Genomic DNA, 22,741 nt, shown 5'->3' on the forward strand with positions numbered 1-22,741 from the left:
TGAAAATTTCCTGAATTTTAGAAGCCAGGTTTTGATTTGATGAATAACGTAACTAGAATACTGAGTCAGTCACAGAAAAGAAGCATACACAGACAAAATTTAATTAAGTAAAATTTACAGTAAGCTCAAACGGTACAAAGAGACAAGGACATTTCAGAGCTTTAAGCCATTACTTTTGTATAAATCACTTTCACAGATAAAGTGTCAGAAAACGTTAAAAAAAAAAAAAATCCTACTATGTGAAAAAAATCAGGCTTTTCATCGCCGTTTATTTAAGAATCTCCTGAAGTCAGTTATTCAGGTCAGCTGACATTTCTGCATATTTGAAAGGTTCTGGGCCAACACTCAACGCTGCTCCTGCTCTCTGCTGCGCTGCAAGTTCATTTCCTGAGTGAAGTAATTCAAAATGTGTGGCGCCCGTGTCAGATTTTTTTCAAACACTTTAATCAAATAAATGAACAACAAATAACTTGTCAGAGCGCATGCAGCAGTCCGTCGCAGGTTTCAGATGACACGGATCATCAATCAGAGCAAACACTGAGTGGTTGGTCCGGTACAGAAAGCACTCACTCATCGCCTCTCTGGGGTGTACTTGAACTCGAGCCTGCAGGGATCTCTGCGTTTTCAGTTTATAGTCGCATCCTGACTGACAGCTGCTCGGCCGAACGACAACCAGGTGCATCGCTGGTCCAGAGACAGCAGCAGGTGGAGTGATTTTTATTTTTATTCATTAGTTTGTTACATCCTTCTGACTGCATCTGACTACAGTATAGTAAACATAAAAGCAGATTGTCTATAAGTAATGATGATTTTCTAAAAGATTCAGGCCTACTAAAGAGTTCTGAGCCATTTCTAAAAAATAAAAAATAATAAAAAAGTCATTAAGTATTGCAGGATTCGTTTCGGTTACCGAGATGAATATGCACGAGTCTGGATTATGTTTCAAGTCCGTTTGCATGCTGTTGGGAGTTTTCAGCCCCGTTAGCATTTTGTAAGCTGAAACTCTTGCAGATATCTTTTCAAAGACGGATAATTCTGCTGATTTCAGCAGGAATTTCGAATGCAAAGGAGAACAAGCTGTGATGAAGCTGTATTAAAGGTTAATCGTAATTTTTACTTTTTACTGCATGAGAAGATAAATTATACACTCAAAATAATTGCATGTAGAGTATTAACACGCAATAAGCGTTGCTGAATTTAACGAAATTCAGCATATTATCCTGGATTAAAGTTACATCCCTATGAAAGAGTCATTGTGTAGAAGAATTCTTTAAGATCCAAATATTACAACGTTTAAGAAAAAAACGATAATTACTTTCCAAGTAAACATGGAGTGGCTGGTTTGCATAATATAATTCAACACTGTGGCTTTTGCTTTGATGTTTCAGATCACTTACATTTTAAAATCAGACAAAGGCAGCTTGTAAAAAGTTCAAAAAGCAGTTTTAAAATGATGACTTTATCTAATTGAGGAAATAAAGTAAAAGCTATCAACCAAATCCATCCGAAGTGAAAAAGTTTTCCTCCTCCAAACCTAAGAAAGATGGTAGAGTCCATCATGACAAGTTTGCAATAACTTGTGAAGCTACTTATTTATCACTCTGGAGGAATTATGGCATATTCTTTATTGCAGAATTGGTTATTTCATCTTCATTACGTGTTTTTTTTGTTTATTTACACTGGCTGTGTAAATTATTCAGCAAATAATTTACACAGCCAGCAAATCTGAGCAAATCATTCAGGTCAAGCAACCCTGGGCCATAATCATATCACCAACTGTTTTTATTTTACTCCAGAAATTTCCCATTTTGTGTCATCAATCCCCAGAATATTTTTCCAAACATCATCAATCTGTTTTTATTTTTTTTAGGAACATGTAACTCGGGCTTCTTTTTAAAGGTCGTGTTTTTCACTGTGAGCATCAACTTCTACAAGGGGGCCAACACTTGTAGAGCGAGCACCGCATACCCACAACATCTGACTCAATATAAAACATGTCATCCTGCTTTTCTGTTCTTTCAAAAATTTCTGGATATGCCCAAATAGAATAAGTGTGACGTGACCTCGTTAGAGCTTGCAAACATTTCCAAACACGGAGTGTGATTCTAGCCTCTCGTCTCCAGCTTACTGTAAGAGGCTCAGCTCTCCGCAGACACACAGCGGTCTTTCCTCAATCACATCTCTGCTTGCTGCCACTCGGCGCTCGCGCCTTTCAATTCAGTCTCCTTCTAGATTATCAGGTCTGAGCTCCTCTTCTAACATTCATTAACCTAAAGGTCAGCTCCATCCGCTCAGTCAGTGTCAGCGCTACAGGACACAATTGCACACACTGAAAATATTGGAGTAGGTCTGATTTTTTATTTTTTTAACTAAAAAGATAATGTTAAATCCTAGAAATGAGTTTGATGAATAGAGTGAGGTACTATTGGAAACAGTTAGGAAATACTATCGGAGCAACTTGGTAAAAAACACAAAAAACAAGTTGCTCATTAGAATAATCAATAATAATCAATAGTATTGCTTATTCAAAGTGAAAGTATTGTTACAACATCCTTCACTGCAAAAACACGAAATCTTACCAAGTACTTCTGGTCTAGATTCTAGTGCAAATATCTTAGTACGCTTGAAATAAGACAAAACTAACTTACTACTTACTTATTCATTAATATTAAGGCGTTACTGACTTAGAACAAGCTCCTATTTCTTGCTATAAAGTTACTTGTACGACAGCTTTGTCCCATTTCAAGTGGTCTAGAAACTAGACCAGAAATACGTGGGAAGATTTTGTGTTTTTGTAGTGTTTAATGAAGTCTTCTATTGCACCAATGCCATGAATAAAACCATTGAAAGATCCAATGCATAGAGGAAAAAGTACAGTCAGCAAAACCCCTGCCAGGTGAAAACAAAACCATGTTCTGACAGTATTTTTACTGGGAAAACTTTAAGAGGTGTTTTATTTAGGGAATCTTTATGTATTATTTTTTATTCAAGATTCACTCTGTTACTGGTGCATTTCTAATATTATAGTTTTATCTTTGCACTGTTTGTGACTAAATATCAAATTCTACACAGGTTTTGACTACAGCATATGCGTGATGTATGAGAAAACATGCTGCTAACGTCCCGATCAGACAAAAAATATTTACAAAAATACTACATCAAAATAGACAGAGTAGCAGAGATAACATATGATCAATCAAAGCTGCAGTTTGTCAAAAATATTAGAAAGCTACCACATTTTACCCACATAACTAGTAGAACAGACAAAAAATGCTTATCACTCATTTCACAGCTCTCATTTTAGATTCTACTTTTCTCTGTGAATTGTAACTATATAGTTGGTTCTTTTCTCCTTATGTTGTCAATGTTTGTAAAAAATATAATAATGAGTCCACTGCATCACAGCTAGACTACAATTGAATCATTTTCTACCGATCATCTCCAGTCAGTACAAGTTTTTTTTTTCTGCCTCTCAGTCATGTACTCCATTAGCGAAGTCTTATTGTTAGATGCATGTGATGACGTTACAAGCTCGACCTTTCCCCTGATGATGTTTATTTATGCTGCGCATAATGGGACTGCCAACGCTTAATTATAGGTTATATAGAGTATAGGTGAAGCAGCACTCAAGCATAATTTGAAATGCTAAATTACATTATCAACTCTCCCGCCACTGTGTCCCTTTAATTAAAAGGCCACTCAATGTCCAAAGCTCCCAAAGCAAACATGAAACTTATGGCAGAGAAAAGGAATCGAGACAAAATCTCCAAAACCTCAACTTTGATTTTTTTATGTAGACATGCACTGATAATAAATCATCTGGTGACTGAACTGTCCCGTTTTCAACCTGAAACTTTGAAAATTCTTTTCCGATCGGTAAAGGCGCCGTGCAAGGTAAAGTTTATTCAGGCTGTGAGTGAGTGAGAGAGAGTCAGAGTTTCAGTAGACGACCAAAAAATGATTTGTTTTTAAAAAATCAATTAAAAAAAAGATTTTCTTTTTTTTTTTTTGGTTTTGATTTACCGCTTGTCTATTTCCATCACTGTGGAAAATTTTCCAAAATTTTCTGAAACCTAGTCCTGAAAAAGTTAGCACTGGAAGCAAAGCATGCCGCAATTATTTGTGCTAAAGGCGAGTCGGGAAAATAAACCAGGCTGGGAAGGCAAAATTAAAAGATTTAATTAGCTGCCAATTGCTTGATTCACTGCAGTGGCAAATTGACTGCTTTACAGATTAGAAGACTGGAGCGCAAAACAATTAATAAGATGCAAGTGTACGCCATCAGCGAGAGCCGTCAGAAATAGTTGAATTCACGATTCATGCAGCTCTCCCGATGAGTGCAGGAGGCGAGTGGAAGTTCCTCAAAGTGGAGTTTATCATGACTTTAATTTGTTATTAAGAAGCCTGGAGGCACCAAAATAGGGAAAGAGATGAAGGTGGGATCTTAATACCTTTTGCTTTCTCAGTATTACACATTTTCACATCTCCTGTTTATCCCTACAAACTTTCTAATGATGAAAATAGCTAACAGCATCTGGTATGTTATATTAGAAGCAAAATTGTATTTGCAGAGTCATAATTATAAGTAGGCTATAGCAAATAGGACAACAAGAGGCGCCATATTCTGCAAGTCATTCTGTGCTGTGCCACCTTTCTTTTTAATATCTTATCTCACACACAGTCAAAGATTCATAATAAAGTTGGGACAAGCACAAAGATGCATCAACGTTTGAAAACAAATCATCATATTGTCTGAAATAGACGGAAAAAAAACAAAACAACAACAACAAAGAAGCCTGGCATTGAGCGCCCTGACGACAGGATCAGCTACTTCCTGTTCCTGTCGCTCACAATGTGTGACATGGCTGCCAACTCAAACGCGATGGGGGGAAAAAAGAAGACAAAAAAAAGCACACACTCGACAACCAGCTGTCAGCATAAAATATTCATGCCGCAGATTTCCAAACGCTGTAAGTGTGGAACAGGTGCTGAAGATGTTTCACAGAGAAAACTTGAGCGATTCATCTCATCATCATAATGCCTAAAAGACAGCTTAATTACACATTTGCTTTAAAAAAATATAATTTAATGTCGCAAGTGAAGTTTTCATTTGTTTCTTGACCATCCTGCAGCTCTGCACAGTGTGACCTGAATGCTGCCCACTGCAACTTGTCACAGCTCCACACTGCTGCTGGCCGCTGATTCATTTGGATGGAAAACTCCTCATCCAAGGGCGGCTCAGCAGATTTCATGGAGTTTGTTTTTCCTAAAATCCAAACCACCTTGAAATCACACAACAGCGATGGCTTCTTTTGTTTAATCACCTCGGATTTATACAAGAGGTTGGTGGCTTTCATCGATGTCGCTGAAAATGTTTCTTTTGGTACCACAAGAGCTCAATCAAAGTTACTGACGCTGTTGTTTCTTGCTGATCCCTTACTTTTTCTTGCATAAAGGGGTAGAAATGTGACACATTAAAGTGGCATAATGTAAAATAAGCATCTTTATTAGTGGAAATCATTTCTTTCATTTTACTCTTGGGTGATTGGGTCTTTCTCATTCTGTGTGTTTGTCTGGAAGGGCATCCGAGTCGGCGCTCATTAACCTCCTTCCAGGCGTGACGGCAACTGAAAAAGCACAGCGGCAGACCGCACTACCAAGGGAAAAAGTCACATAGCTACCGGTGATAGTAACTGATCTTTTTTGTTGTTGTTGCTTCACTTAAAATAAAAAACGGTTACAGCAACAGCTGACCTTTCAAAGACACACATTTACCACATGGTCAGATTTTGCCTTTCACCCCCCAAACCTGAACCAAAATTAATTTGCAATGACTTGTAATGGGTTCACATTAGCCCTACTAATGTAAATAAGGCATATTTGAGCCATTAAAAGCTGCATGTGCTTTCACGTTATCTGAAATCTATAGCTCATTCCAAAGGCAAGAGGTTTCACACGGTAATGGATGCAGCACATAAAAAGGAGCTATTCATAAGCACACAAATGTCAACATGTTTGCGCTACGCAAATATTGCTTGTGCAGCTTATGCATGAGAGCGTACAGAGTTTTAAATCAACCTGTCAATCCACAAGGTGTGTGGCGAACAAAGGAGAAGAAAAGAAAGAAGACACTCAAATAAAAAGACTAAGAATGTTCAACCCAAGCTGGACATACCAAAAAGGCTCTAAAAAACAACATATTTTGAATTTTAGTATTTATGATATAAAGGTAATTCTAATTCTAAATAAAGACTGATCAGTATTCGGGGTTTTTCTGCATTTCAATGAGCTATGTTACTTGGTTAACTTACCACAAATAGTTTCTCGATGAATAGAACTAACCTTTGTCGTGGAAAAAAAAACTATTTCCAAGCACTGTTCAGGTGAAATCACTCAAATCACTCACACCTTAAAGTGAAAATATTAAGAGCTGTTGAATTTCTGCAATGTTACCTAAAGCATTGCAATTAATGCCACCAGGACTGAAATATGAAAGCCGGAGAATTTTGTTTATAAAATATTAACTGTGTTAAAATTTTCCTTATGTCTATCACTGAGTCAAGATTGTTCTGCAGAGTGACTACATGAGTGAACACTTTGTCTAGCTCTTACGATCCCGGCGGGAGACGAATGTACCGATCAATATTCCATGTAGCGAGCGGCCGTTCCAGGAAGTATTCCCATGATGAAGCTCTGAGTTTCTGCAGCTAATAATGGAAACACACCGGCACACGCACTTAATGGAACCTTCTAGTAAAGATGCGTATCGACATATTGCTTCCTTCAACCTTTTAACATGACCACAATAACCATACATGCTTAAGACACTTGCATCTTAAAATGGAGTAGTAGCAACGGGTTGTCTTCACACACTGCAGGAGTGAAGACGGCGCAAAACAAGATTCTGAATATTTCATGTGCCTACTTGTAATGTCAGTTGACAAGGTAAAGATGAATTTTACAAAAACTTCGAATGAAATTTAGATATTATGGTTTTCTGTTTAATTGTCTTTGCATTAATGGCTTTATAGTGATCTGTTAGGACTGTTTGAGGAAGTTCAATTAAATAAGATCGTTATTGGGGTGATTATCTGACAGAAGTAGTACAATGTGACAAATAAAAGCAGAATTTAATGATACCTTATTACAGATCATACACTGAGCTAGTTATTAGCTTAAAAATGCTATTATGCAGCTGTAATCCAACTTCACTGATGCTAAAAAGGGAATCTCTATTATTTTGCATGTGAAACAAACATTTTTTTTGCTCCCCCTTTTCAAACTACTTTGGTATTAAACATGACCGGACATGCATCCAAATCAAGAGCAAACATTTGATTTCAGATTTCTGTCTTAAGGTTTCTGGACTTGCAGAAATAGAAACTATCAGTTTGGGTTTTTTTAAATCAATGTTTTTAAATAGCATGTAGAAAAACTAACTGTAATAGTTGTCATGATTTCTAAATCTTTTTAATCAGCTGTGTTTTCAGCGAGAAATAGATGCAAACTCTACGGCTGCATCTGTAAAAAGCTCTCTGGAGACGAGAACAGGTCCTCACTCATCCCGGACCTAATGGCGCTGCTGCAAGTGACAGTTAATTCTCTGCTTTGTCCTGATGAATGAATTACATCAACCCATTCGCACGCATACAAGCCTACCTCTGCGTGATTTCCCATTACAAAGATGCTGGCCAGGAGAGAGAAAAAAAAAATCATAAAACATCTACACCAAACGGTTTCGAGGACGACACACAAATGCGGATCAATCTCTGTTCCAGTTTCATTATTCACGTCCTCATCATGCCTTCTACGGGAAGATTGTGGTGCGACAATCTCTGCCCATCCCCACTATCATCTGTATGTTCACGGCACACACTCACACACACACACCCCTTCTGCTGTTCATCGTTAATTCTCCTCTCTGAATAACCTTCACTGGTCGATTGTATTGACTGCCATCACACTATAATGCATGTTTCTTGATTAAAAGAAATCTGCCTCAGCACTTCGGCCCCGATCCAATGTGATCGCGTGAACTAGAGGGACTTTGTACACAAGTGCGTGGTCAGGAAGGGTTAAACTGAGGGTCAGTGATGGTCCTCACAGTTATAGCCAGCATGTGTCTCTGTGTGCTAATTCACGACCTATGATTAAAGGCTTGTGTCCAAGACTCTTCTCTACGATCAATAGCAGATTAAAGTGAAACTGAAAAACACTAGCATGAAGCATAGGATGGAGCGGATGTGAGCTCAACTAGAGTCTAAGGAAGCATTCGGATGAGTTCTGAATACAGAAATGTAAACGGGTTGTAAAGAAAGTTACACAGAGAGAGACGTATAGAAATGCATCAACAAGAATGGAATGGATTAAAAAATGAGAGCAGAAATGAAAGCTGCCTAGCAACTGGTTGCGTTTGGATTCATTGTTGATAAAGTGTTGTTCTGTTTTTGCTGTACCTATGTCATATGTCTGAATAAAGATATAATTTTATCAGAATATTGATGATAAAGTTCTCATCTTTTAGATTCTGATAACTCGACAGGCACTTTGATTTATTATTAGAAGTTCCATTTATTTCTGGCAGAATATTTTAAACATTTATCATTTATCCAACATCAGAGTTTTGAAACAAAAACAAAAAAAATCCAAGAAGGATGTTAACCTGCTTAACGTCTGGATAATCTAAGCTAGATGACACAGGAAGGACTTCCATGCGGCTATTTTAATCAATGACCCTCACAACACAGCAGAAAGTTCAGATTATGAAAAGTCCGCTGAACTATCTTGAACCATTTTCCGGTTGTGAATCAAATTTTGAGCGAAGTCTTAAAATGTCTCTAAAGAAAATGAAGTGAATCAACAGGACTTGGTCACATGTTGACGCTACAAATGGTAGTGAGAAAACAAGATGGAGAATTTTTTCCTTTGGTAAGGCACAAAACCACAAGTGGAGGGGAGACTTTGTTACATCACGACTTATTCGGCAAATTTATTTCTCTCTCCTCTTTCCCAGAGTGAGTGTAAGAATCAGCTTAGAGCATAAAAGTTTTTTCAAAATGTGCAACTTCCATCAACATTTTCTAATCTGATACTTAAAAATTTGCATGACAAAACCTCGATGGAAACATGACTACTGTGAGATTTCTTTACTAGTCACTGAAAATCCTGGTTTTTGTCGGCCTTCATCCGTCTTATCTGGGGAATATGAAGATCAGGGCATTATTTAGCTGCCCACTTTGAATCTACAAACACTGTGGAGCTAAATTGTTTTAGTAGCTGTTGCAATATGGAAGATTTCCCATCAGTGATTAGAAAGACTGTGGGATTCTAACATGTTAATAACTAACATAGTTGGAGTCAGTGAGCTGAAATTAAAATTTCCTCCAGCCAGCCAGACAGTCCAAATGTGCTTTTACAGATGCACAACAATGTGAACGAGTCATATCACCTCAGCAGCCTCAAACACTCTTATCATGCAGTGACAGCAACGAGACGTCCCCTTTTAAAAAGCTCCAACATCCAGTTCCTCCCTCTCCATCAAATCGCAAACTTCTCTCCACTTGTTCTTTTACGTTTGGCCTTTTTTCAGGTGTGAGGGAGAGGAACATGAATGGCCATCAGTGGACTGTTTTGAGCTTTTGAGCCTTGCGGTGAATCCTCGAAACAAGAAGGATGTCTCAACTTTTTTCTTTTTTTAATCAACATTTTCTGTTTTGACACTTGTCGGGTGTAATTACAATTATAAATATCACATTGCGTCATCAGCCTACCTCAAACCTCAATGTCTCTGCAAAAGAATCAAAAGCCGATTTCATTCAAGGATAGAGGATGTTTGTTTAAAAAACCATTCATGTTACCGTTTCACAATGATCTTCCATTTGCACCTGCATCGCTTTCGAGAGGTTAATGGCAGGTTTAACTCTCTACCTGGACTACACAACAAAAGCTTTCTTTTCTCAATAAATTAAAAAAACAATGAAAAGTTGTATTTTATTTCAGTAATTTATTTTTCAAAAGATCACACTCACTAAATCGATTCCACACAAAGCAACGTACTTAATATGCTTAGTTTTAATCATTTTGATGATTGTAAATTATATTAATGAAAACATAATTAAATCCCAATGATACATATTTTTGAAGGGGTAAACTATGTATTTCATAGCACCATTAAGTAATGACCTCACCTTCAGCTGTTACAAAAATGCTGCGTAGAGTAAACAAATCTGACATTGCAATTTGATGCCATGAAATGAGCCTCTGTCTCTTTAAGAAGCTCCTGCCCTTCGACAACCATGACCAGGATTTTTAAAACAAATATAGTGTCAACTGAAAAGAGGACTTTGGAGCACTAGGCAGCAGTCCAATCCTTTTCTCTGCTCAGCATGAGACATCCTGACGTTGTTTCTCGTTTGGGATCGTCCTCTTGTTGTGGCTCTTGAACCACTGACTCTTCTGCAGCTGTTTTGTGAATCTAACCCAAACGTTTGACTGGGCCTCGCCTCACAATCCTGTCTATTGCATTGTCATCCTTGTTGCGTGTGTATTTTTTTCTTTTTCTTCTACACTTCCTTTGCTCCATAAAAATGTTTGGATACAGTACACAGTGAACTGTTTCTTTAAAAAAACCACCTTTTTGTGGTTTACCCTACTTGCGGAAGATGTCAGGGCTCGACAACTGTCAAATCAGCAGCTTTCATGTAGGCCTGCAACAAACTTTATGCCAGAGTTGCTCTTGCACGCATGTCTTCCTTTTTTAACATCAACAGCAATTTCAGCAAGCTGAATTTTTTGGTGTACAGAAAGCAGTGCTGAAGGACAAACAAAACACAATTTGGCAAAGGGAGCACAGAGATAATATGCGGTGATGTGAAATAAACCTGTGACTGGTGTCTTTGCTTCCTTTTTGTTTATTGTGTCTTTTCACACTGTGTACTTTCCATCTGGTGCCACCTATCTGACGGAAACTGAGTGCTAGAAAACGCTATTACTTGTTTAAAATCAACTTCTTACGAACTACTGAGCTTGCATTCTTGTAAAGGTTTGCATTTATGCGAGTCAGTGCACACAAACCTATGCTTGCATGTGACTAGATGCTTAAATAGCTCTGTGCCTGAATGAGGGTGGTTTTTGTACACTGGATGTGCGAGTGCCTCTAAATGTGTGCTGCCAGCTTGATGCGTCTTCCTCTCCCTCTGCCCCTCTCCTGTCGACTGGCTGGAGCCTCTCTGCTGCTCTGTTCTCATGGTTAATGCATGTGGAGGGACAGCCCTTGTCCCTTAAATTCTCCCTGTCTCTGCCTTCCCAGAATAGAACCGATCCTTAGCATACACAAAGACAGACGACTTCTTATTTCTCTGCCATCTAATCCAGCCATGCCTATGGGAAGAGTTAGAAAAGGCAAAGAAAAGAAAGTCAACTTCTTTAGATGTGAGTAAAAAGCAGGAACATTATAAATTAGGAAAAGAGTTTTAATTGGATTACTAAAGGAAAACGGTTGGGACATATGGCAGAACAGAGTGGGGAAAATATGAGATGACTTCTTATTCATTTAATAACCTAGAGTGGTGCATGAATGCAAATGTTCAGTTTTGTACAAATAAAAATCTTGAATGTGCGGTTTATATTTGTACACAGGTGGAGCTAAAAATTAAAAGCTAAATCACAATAATAAAAGTATTATAGTGAAATCACACCGATCACCCCGGACCAGGTTTTGCTTCCCATTTCTGTTTGCTCTTGTTATCACGTTGGCTTCACCTGTCAACGTTCTGCTGGTGCCAGGTTAACGGGACAGAGCAGGCGAAGGACTAGCACAAGCACAGGCCAGTTGCTGCGATACTTCCTTTGGGCCACGTAAAGAGATAATCCTGAAGAGGCCTACAATGGCACACTAACTCTTGCGCTTCAGTGGGAAATGGATTACAGCAAACGGGCTGTAGCCAGGTACACACCTGTAAAGCTCTCCCTTGCTAGCAGTTAGTGTGAACAGGGCCTGCAGGTTAACATGTGTTTGCAAAACAAATATTTTTGAAAGCTCCATTTGTGGTGTATTTGTCAGGGATGGCTATCAGGAGGTTATTAAAAATGATGACACAGGCAAAAGGGCAACAACAGTTCAACCGTTTTGGGACTTTTCCTCGTTAGGTTCTTTTTGCTCTGTCCCCTTTCAACTTCTGTTTCCATTTAACTTCAAATGTAAGCTGAAAGAGCTAATGGCTCAGAGGAAAATGCAAACTCAGTCTGGGAGACAATCTACCTGGCATTGTTTCGCCGTGATTGGTTTTAAACGGGCAGCATTGACATTATGGTCACCTACAGTGGCACCACTTGTATTTTAGTGTTTATTACTGGAATACCGGAGACCATGTAGATGCAGAGTTCATTTCTTTTAAACTGTGTTGATCTAAGTCCTGTCTAGTGATTGCTTTGCTTTCTCTGGTTTTTCGTTTCTGTTCAGCCATTCCCTGCGGTTAGATTCCCTCACTGCTTCTGTTTCCACAGTGAGCTCACATCCGTTACGTCCCATTCAAATAGTCACACCTGTTCCCCATTCCAGTAATCACTCCTCCCAATATTTATTCTCCTTTATTTGGATTGCTACTTGTCAGATCCGCCTGTTTACACTAATGTTTCTGTGTTAGCATGACACCTGGCAACACACTTTTCTCTATAGATCTGCTGCCAGTTTAGTTTCAACTTTTGAGTTTTTTGATTTTCTTGCCCTATTGCACTCCAACCTTGGTTTTTAGATTTTGGATTTTATGTCTTACTAATAAAACCTTCTGCTAAATCAAATCAGGCAAACCCCAGCCTATATTTGGACTCTAATGACCTAAACAAATATGTACAGTTCAATGCTCAGTGAGGTAGAGAGCTGTTCCTTTGGCCTCAGATGTAAAGTGTAAAGCAGTTCACAAGCAATGAAAAGCTGTCAGGTAAAAAAATGATAAATTGGTGGAAATTTTGCTGATGGTTTGAATTTTCTGTTTTCATAGAACTGGCCAAAAGTGAAGTTTTAAAAGCCAGCTGAAAGAAAATGAAAACATAACGCCAAATTGAGTCATTTTATTTGGATTTATGTTGTAAGAGTCCTCAACTCTTTTTACACAATCCATTTAGAGGAGATGCACAAACATTAAAGATTATAAGACCGGAAGTTGTGTCTAATGACAGAAAAAGAAAGAAGATTGGAGAAAGAATAGGGCTAGAAATGTAAATAAGACTGCAGAGTTTCAGTGCATCTAATTGGAAAGAATAGAGTGTTTTTAAAGGTGGGGTTAGGCATGTTCGTCCCAGTGGGTCGACTCTGTCAGAAATAAAATCTAGTAAAGGTTCTGGAAAATGGTTACTTGAGTAGTATCCATTTTTCTAATGCTTTAGAAGCAACTGATGCGCTTCACATAATGGATGACATCACAACAGAAAAGATATTCTAAATATGTTGAAGCAACAAAGGTGCCCTCCCAATGAACAATAACCCCAAGAATGCTGTCAAACAATTATAAAATGGTTTTAGAAAATTAAATTAATATTTCAGTGTTGCCAACAAAACATCCTGCTCTCAGCCCAGTGAAAAAAAAAACAAAAAACAAAACCATTGTGGTTATTCTACCTACAAATGAAACATTATCAGGTATAAAGGTCCATAAACCTTTCTCAGTCCTGTCAGAAGCAATGGGCCACATTTTTAGCAAACTATTGTGAAAAGCAGATGTTATATCCTGGTCATAACATCTGATCTGACCAGGGTAATACAGTTTAACATGCAATTCTACATACTATAAATGAAGTGTGTGTAAATCTCTTTTAAATAAAGTATAAAAATAAATATTTCACTTATTATTCTGGGATTAACAAAACGTCATCCTGAATGACCCAAGACAGTTAAACTTGAAGGTCTTTTAGTTTCAAGGGGGTAAAAAAATCCTGCATCTTTTTGTGCAATAAATGTCAATAACTGATTTTAACACTAAACAATCCAACGTTTCTCTGAGACGTTACAATAACAAGAACACCAGAGTTCTAAACCAGCACTAAACTATGTCAAGACAGGAAATAAACTTTGGGTAGCACAAGCCTATAAAGGTTTTATTTTCAGACATAAGGCCTGAAATACCCAAATCTACCACATTAGCTTTCCCTTCTTCCAACAGATTGGTTTTAATGTGGTCTCTCGGGACTCCCACACCCAATCATGTGCTGTCTTTTATTACTTTCCTTTTCCTGTCGTCTACATCTGTCAGCGGTTGAAGAGATGTGGCACCCTAATGCAAGCAGGAGTGGCAAAATCATGTGGAAAGTGTAGTTTGATAAAAAATAACAAAGCTCAAATCTTACTTAAAAGGAAAGCCGAGGCATCAGAGGACCACAAGAAACATCAGCAAGGGCCGAAGAACACGTGAACATGACGACAACAAGAGCATCGAGCAGAGGGAATGAGAGATAACATGTGTACAGGGAGGAGTGATTAGTGGAGCAGTGAACAGGTGAGAATAATTAACTGGTTATGCTGCAGCTGAAGGGGCAGATGAATTGAGGTGTGGCCAGAAGTGACAGAGAAACAGTGTTAACATTAAAAAGGAAAACAGGTGAAGCAATTGAGACAAATGGATGTAGGAAACTTTAAAAAAAAAACTGTTCTGCTCTCCTTTTGTGTGTTTTAACACAATTCAACAGTAAGCCTAAAGCCAGTCAAAGGAGTATTTGAGTCAGGATGTTCCCTCATTATCTCCACTGATGGACAATGTACACATCTTAATATAGAAAAGAACTGCAGAACAGAGATAAAAGAGCTAACAGCTTAGCATCAACAAAGGCTAAGCTGTTAGCATCACCCAGAGGCATCATAGTGTGATCAAAACTCACATTTACAAAAACTATCCTCACAAAAACCAGTAATACATTTCTACTCCTAAATTTTAATCAAAATTTACAGATTGTCCCGTCGATGACATAAGCAGATGGCGGTGGATGAACTTCCTCACATTTGGCTTAGTGATAACCAAACAAGATGGCTGACTTCCTGTTACATGTTAACTGACCTTCTAAATAAAAAACTTCACACATTAGTCTAATGAGCAAAAATATCTTACACAGAATATAGGGTGTGGAACTAGGTGCGTGTGTCTTTTTATTCTGCAGATGTAAACTTCTGGTTTCAACTTCACGTTCCTTTTATGAAGAAGCTTGTAGATTTTTAAATCAAAAAATGTCTGCTGGTTGGTACAGAAATATGGAAATGTGTCAGTCTACTCTCAGACATATGCTTAATTCACAAAAATAAACAAAAAAAAACAGAAATGGAAATGGAAAAGAGAGGAAAAACACTAATCAGGAGGATACTAATGTAAAAGACAAAAAGGTCTTAGGAGAATTATAAGAAGGAGGAGACATCATGAGATATGGACAACATGAGAAAACATGATGGAAAGGAAGAACATCCATAGATCCAGGTAGGGTAGAGGATGGCTGCTCCATCTCTAGAGATAAGAAACATCTTTTGTCTGCAAGTTGGTTTGGAGAGTAGAAAATTGCTCTACCTGTGAGGTAGAGAGGTGTTATTATCCTCATGATTGCTTTCGCCACTCGAGATAAAACTTTATTGTACGTCTGGAGTTAGGCCCTAAATTATGTGACGCTTTTTTGTCCACAGAACAATTTTATCTGAACTAAAGAGGAGGACGCTTAATTATTTGGAAGCTTTCGGAGGCATTTGTCAAAGAGCGTGGCAATAACAACTTCCTATATTGACAACAACTCTTAATATTTCTGGTTAGTTTCATTTTGAGGTTTGCTGCTTCAGTTTGCAGTCAAATATTGCTTGCTTCATATTAAACTTTATTGTGAGATACTGCATGTCTTTATTACAGAAGACAACAACCATTCTTATTATCTCAGGCTGCAATGTTGACTGAAATGTACTTATTACCTTCCAGTAATAATTATCTTACACAAAATTGTGCAAGGTAATTTTTCAGATGTAAATGCAACCGCTCATTTAGGGAACTAAGGTCACGCATAGAAAATGGTTTCCATCAGCAACCTCTTCCATTCACGTTGATGACACTGATATTAGGATGATAGATATATCATATCTAGTGAGAAATGTAAGAGGTAATTACAATAGTGTCATTTCTGTGTTATTATAATTACGGTGCTCAGGGACAGAACTGCAATCAGCAGTACAGCCACAACTTGCACCCAACATAAATAACTTCAACAGAAGATTAAGACACGCTTTTTAATTTGCCCTCATGGTTTATCTGGCGGTAAAATCAAGGAAGTGGCGGGGGGCATTTGAAGATAATAGCGCTCCGAAAAGGTCAAGTCTGCTCCGATTGGTCAGCGTCGGTGCCCTGATCCTTCCCTGTTATGAATTAGCACCACAAAAATGGAAGTTTTTAATTTATGCTAAATGTTTATATGACTGAGGATAAAAAGATTCATTAGGATCGTTTTTCCAGGAAGTTAAAAACTACCCAATATATTTTAGAATGTCTGCAGGCTATAATGGGATTAAGACTTATTCTCTTCTACATAGACTTTGTACATTATTTAATGAAGGAATCAACCTGTTGTGCATGTTTGCAGACCTTTTGTTGCAGAGAGATTGTGAATAATAAAAAAAGCAACCTACTGAAAAAAAAAAACCTCTATTCACCAGCAAATGTTGAATTATTAAGTGCCTGTTTGCTGGTGAATCTACATATCTATGATGCACTGAAATCCCAAAAGTTATTAAATGGATTATGCTTGGATTTTAAAGACATAGTAAATAAGTGTTTTCATAGTTTCTCAGGAATGGAGCAGCTTGCTGTTTGTCTGCAGGTCATCAAGTTTCACCTCAAACATCCAACACAGAACAACTGAGCTCCCTTTCATATCGTCCATGGGTCATTATTTTTCATTTTGTGTTCAGCATGATGTGTTTCACGGGTCACTAGTAAACCACCAATGTTTGTATTTGGCTGAATATGTCTAGCTTGACGATGTCTCTGCGGGTACATTACAATCATATTCAATAAATTTGGACATGCGTTCAGATGAGGCTAGATTGTCAGATTAAAAAGTACCTTTTGAGTAACGTTTGATCAGTATTAAACATGCTTTTTTCAGGCTATAATTCTGTATTAAAAATGCTTTTTTTTAATTGGTCTTACGTGATACTCTAATTTTAAATGTTTTTATTAACTCTAAGCAGACGATCGTCATAATTAACAGACAAAAAGGCTTCCGAACATTTATCTGTGCGTAATTCATCAACAATATGCTTTAGTGACAACATTTCTGAAATAAAGTGACTTTTTAATATTATTGAATCGGTCTGTTTTTATTAACTGCAGCAGTCCAAAAAATACTGCTCAATTTATTTAAAAATATATTTCAATGATTTTTAATATGTAATGCCAGAAGTAAATATTTAAAACTGAGCACCGAAGATAAGATGGGGTGTTCAACAGAATATTCATTTATTTCACATTCATTAACCTTTTTATTTTTTCTTTTGGCAACATTATTTTTCAGTTGTGGACACAGTTTGCACCGTTTTACTTAGCCTCTTTTATGAAGTTGAAATAAAAAATTGCATAAAGTTAAAAAGTATTAGCAGTTGATCATTAAAACATAAAACCTGCAGCAAAATTGCTTCAAAGAGCTATTACTCCTAAATCTTCTTGCAACTGAGCACAGTCGGAAATGTTTTCCCAGCTCACAGTCAAGTAGCAAAAATAATTAACATTTGTTTTAAATAATGACCCTCATGTGCCCCTACAGCTTTGAATGACTTTATGGACGATATGTGCAAAACTGATGCATTAATCAGTCTGAATGAACTCCACGAACTCACGTCCCCTTCAACCTCCAGGAAATTTTAGGAAGCAGCCATATTCTCTTCTGAGTTCATTTTTATGTGTTCATCGTGTCCTTGTCTGTTGTAAAATAATACTAAACAACATGTCAGTGGAAGCTTTCAAACTCAAGCTCTTAAAATTTTGTGGTTTTGCAGCTTAAAAAAAAAATCCCCTTAATATGTTTTTTTTTTACTGGTGTTTCCACAAGTCATTTTTCACTTGACTTTGTGCTGCTGTGCTTATGAGCCCACTTTCTAAAATGAGGTGTGGAACAAGAGGAAATAACCAAGGAAAAAACTGTGGCACCTGAACATGTAATTCATACGCTGTTTCTGCTTTCAGACAAAAAATAAGAGTAAACGGAAGAGGATAAGATTGCTGTGATGCTAAAGATTCAGATTTCTGTAGTCCAACATGTAAATGATAAACATGATAAATGTTGCACCTTTTCATTTGGTTGATTTTAATTTGAATCATTAGTGTAAGAACGGCTCCTGTGTTTCTGAATGTCTGCCAAGTTTTAATGATTTGACCAACATGAAGTAGAGAAGAGTGAGATGGAGAAAATCATTCATTCATCTTCTGGTTTGTCTACAGCGTTGTTTGTCGTTTCCCCCTCTGGTTTAGTTTGTGTTGGATTGGCAAGCTGTCTGTTTAAATAATAAATCATTTTATTTTTAAATCAGACTCATGTCAGATAAAATGCACTATTTTTAACCAAAAATAGTTCTGTGCTCAAACCCAAACAAGATATATAATTTTGCATATGAATGCTGCTCCTCTGATTTTTGGGGGGTTTATCATCAACCATGTGCTTAAATAATTGTGGTAAAGCACAAATTGTATTTTGTGTGTGTTGCTAGTTATTCAACACAAGCAGCCTAAACCACCCCCTCTTATAAATGTGTGTGTGTGTGACAGAACTGTGGCGAGATCGGAGAGGTGGGGAGAGAAAAGCACAGTTTGCAGATTTCACCCGAAACCTAATTAATCAAAAGCACATAAACAGAGCAGCTCTTTGTGCCTGCTGAGTCTAAAATTAGCAACCAGTCTGCTGAACGACAAACAGGATGCTGGGAGGAAGACGTGCTGCCAAAAGGTGTAGCTGAGACACAAAAGAGTAGCACAAGTGGAAAACACCATGTTGGGCACAAGAGTGCTATAAATAGCCATGAATAATTTTTGACCTTTATCATAATTATACCTGAAGCCATATATCTATTTACATGATGTAAAGAAATTAGATAATTAAATTATTTTTTCTGTCCTATATGAAAGTAAACTTGGTTGGTTTTAGGTCATTTAGAATTGGCAAAAATAATTTCTATTAGCTAAATCCTAGAAAAAACATATGTTTATATAAATATTACGCCCCATCCCCTCCCTCTAATGTTCAATTCTTCAGCTTTTCATGTATGTAAAGTTACAGTCATTCAGTCAAGAAGTTAGTAGGAAATGAGACACATTGTAAAAACAGTTTTTACATAAATGATAGTAAAGTAGTATGTCGAGCAGCTTTTATATGTTTTCTTAATCATCGAGACAAATTTTTACTTATGTTGAAGATTTCAAACCCGTCTGTCGCTGCTGACCATCTTTTTACATGTTTCACAGGCATTATCACATTTTTCACATCTAAAATTTTATTATTGCTCTGTTAAAAAATAAACTTTTGTAATCTGTTCTTAACTTTCTTGAGATTATGTGTTGTTTTTGATTTTTCTTAGGCAATTAACTCAACTGAAACTTCAGGAACGTCCATTTATGTCATGTCTTGAATCTACGGGTCACATATTGTTTGTAAAACTTGACAAAAATACGACCAGGTTGTTTTAGCTTTTGCAATTTTACATTATATTCTGATGACTGTAAACAATCAAATCCCACAAAATCAACAAGTGAGAATAGACTCAGTCCTATTACACACAGCAAGCCATGTTACTTTACATAGACAGCCTTTGCCTCAAAGTTTTCTACAGCTTTGAAAAGCTGAACAATAGAGACCCTTTGTGATTTAATTCTAACAGAATACGGTGATAACGCGCAACCCACTTCCAAAGAATTCAACGCTCTGTATGCACACATAAACCTTCTGAGTAATGCTTTTTTAGCCACTTTCCCAGCTGTTCTTTTTCAAGGTGTGAATAACGTTTAGAAAATGACTGGCAAATGCTTGGCATGTGGGTGATTCAGTATCCCTCATCCATATTCATCGGTTCTGCTGCAGCATCCCTGGTTTTATTCCTCCTAAATTGCTAAACTGACATCTTCAACTCGCAGCACACCTGGAGCATGAAATAAAATGTTTGCTACTTTTGCACTTCAGGAAGGAAAAGGATGCCTAACGTGAACAGAAATAGAGATTAATGAGCTCCCAAAGTCTAAAATGAGCTAATTTTAAAGGAAATGTTTCCTTTTAGGGATATGTAGTCACACACAAAACCTTTAGCAACAATTAGGAAAGCATTTCTAATGTTGCTTCAATCTGTATTTTAAGCTGCAAGAAAATAAATGTCACCAAGATAGCTGTGAATGTACATGCTACATGCTCATATGCTATTTTTTTGAAGAACAGTAAACACCAGCGATCTAATAAATGATTCCTTAACATTCATATTGTTACAAATCTTTAGATTAACACAGTTGACAAAGGTCACTTAACATCATAAAACCAAAGTGTCATACATTCCAACTGTCTGGAAATTCTCATCTTGATCCTAAAGTCCATAATTCTGCACCTTAGTTGGGTATTTGTTGCTCCTTTTCAGACTTATTTGTTTAATCTGGAATGAAATACATCAAACAGTAAAATAAAAAAAAGAAAAATGTAGATGCTTTTGCCAGCCTTTTTGCCAGTGAGCGTTGCATTATGAATATTGCAAGAAGAGGCAATGTCACACAGTGTGAGAGAAGTATCACCGAAAAAGAGGATTTTACAAACATTTTAAAACAAAGACAGTTATTGACATTCTGAAATCACTGTAGCATCTCATATAAGCAATTAGAGAATTTAGCACAGTTAGCATTGCCAAGTTGCCAAGGACAGATTGCCAATAGCCAATCATGTGAATGCCACAACATGCTTGTTCTTTGTTTATTTGCAATGTCCACAGTTAAGTAAAAGACACAAAATCATTTTGACCGTTGTGTCTTTGCATAAATTCATTGCTCTGTCAGATTTGCCTATTTTTCACATTTAAAAAATCAGTTAGTACTTTCTTACTACTTCAATTTTAATTTTAATTTTTTCTTTCTTGTCGTTTTAAAAGCAGAGTACTGCAGTGTTTTCACACCGACACACTATCATAACCTGTACCTATCGCCTCGCCACGTTGATGGAGAATCTGACGAAGTTTTATCATGCAATTAGTACTACTTGCTGAGGCCTTGCACTGGCACAAATGCACACAAAGGGGCTTTCATCCTTCCCTTTTTTTGCTAATTTGTGTTTTTTTATTTTACACTTTACTGATTCATTCAGTTCATTCACTTACTTCAATTGAGGCACGTTAGAGTAAAAACTAGATTGCTGGCACAGCAAACAAAGTCGGCAAAGCAAAGCAGTGTTTATCCAGCCTGTCTCATGTTAACATTTCTCAATCATCGATTGTTTTCATCTTTTCCTTAACGGGTGAATCATAAACTTCTGCTCAGGTTTGCTTAGTAGATTCAGTTTTGTCATAAATGATCAAAAAATGGTGGTAGAAAGAAAATAAAACAGATCTACACTCACAGATGAACCCTGTCCCGCATGCATAGCCTTGTCTAATGTGACCTACCTCAGTAAGGTGGGGGTTGGGGTTGAATCCACACTGATTGCACACGGTGGACTTGCACTGGGTGCAGGTGTTGTAGTTGGGTACAGCCGGTGGATTGGACAGCTCTGTGGTGGTGCACACTGGGCACAGTTTGCTGCTTGGCATGGGTGCGATCTGCGGCAGGGAGTAGGGCGAGGTGGGAGTCACGCCACGGTCTGGAGACACTGAAGGAGACCGGCCCGTCCGAGAACCACCTGAGCCACTGAAGTCGACTTGGAGGTTTCGGCGGGAGGCATGCTGACCGGGACTTTGGCCACCGTGGCCTGCCATACTGGAGCCAGTTGCAGTGTGACCCACCCCATGGCCGGATCCTGAGACCTGCCCCATGCCCGACCCTTGGCTGGACTGCATGTGTCGAGGGGAGGTTGGGCTGTCATGAGCAGCCAGACGATACGGCTCTCCAGCTCTGGACCCTATTCCTCCACCACTGCCCATTCCCCCCAAACCTCCTCCACCTACTCCTCCCATCCCACCTCCTACTCCTCCTCCCATACCTCCTCCCATCCCCCCCATACCTCCTCCTACCATGCCTGCTCCCATTCCCCCAATTCCTCCTCCCATCCCACTCATCCCTCCACCTCCCATTCCTCCTCCACCCATCCCACCCATACCTCCTCCCGTCCCTCCTCCGCCATGTCCACCTTGTTGCATTCCTGGCTTTGGACTACCCATCGTTGGACCTCTGAAAGAGACGAAGCAAAAGACAATTCATGCTTAAAAGATAGCCTTAAAATCTGGGTAAATTCTCTAAAGTCACATCTAATTATGTTGCAGTGCCTTTTAAAAGTATTTACATCCTTATGTTTTCTTACACGACACTTTACATCTACAAATCTCAAACGTATTTAGTAGTTATCTGGTAATGAAAAAATAATCTATTTTCCCCACCAAAAGCAAAGATTTAAAGCATCAACCAATATTACAACTTTTACTCCAAGCTAAGTTTTCCTTTGTTTTTTTTTTTGTATGTATTTGAATTACCATTAAATATACATGTGGATATAAAAAATGCACACTTATAATAAGATATAAGATTTAATTGTGAATGCTAAAAAGTAGGGTCACTCTGCT

General features: G+C 37.8%; 1 protein-coding gene across 6 annotated transcripts in view; it reads right to left on the reverse strand.

Annotated features, from left to right (window-relative positions):
* The window catches only part of bsna (bassoon presynaptic cytomatrix protein a), a 103,992-nt gene extending 81,785 nt beyond the window's left edge, over positions 1 to 22,207 (reverse strand). For all 6 annotated transcript variants that reach the window (XR_003595935.1, XR_003595934.1, XR_003595932.1 and 3 more), the window contains exon 1: positions 21,632 to 22,207. Coding sequence is in view for 1 of the 6 variants with exons in the window: in XM_028020875.1 (XP_027876676.1) it covers positions 21,632 to 22,198 (567 nt within the window). In the remaining 5 variants the exon portion in view is untranslated. The remainder of the gene's footprint in view (positions 1 to 21,631) is intronic.
* Positions 22,208 to 22,741: the final 534 nt, after the last annotated feature.

This window comes from Xiphophorus couchianus, chromosome 1 (genome assembly GCF_001444195.1).
Source record: "Xiphophorus couchianus chromosome 1, X_couchianus-1.0, whole genome shotgun sequence".
Classification (NCBI taxonomy): Eukaryota; Metazoa; Chordata; class Actinopteri; order Cyprinodontiformes; family Poeciliidae; genus Xiphophorus; species Xiphophorus couchianus.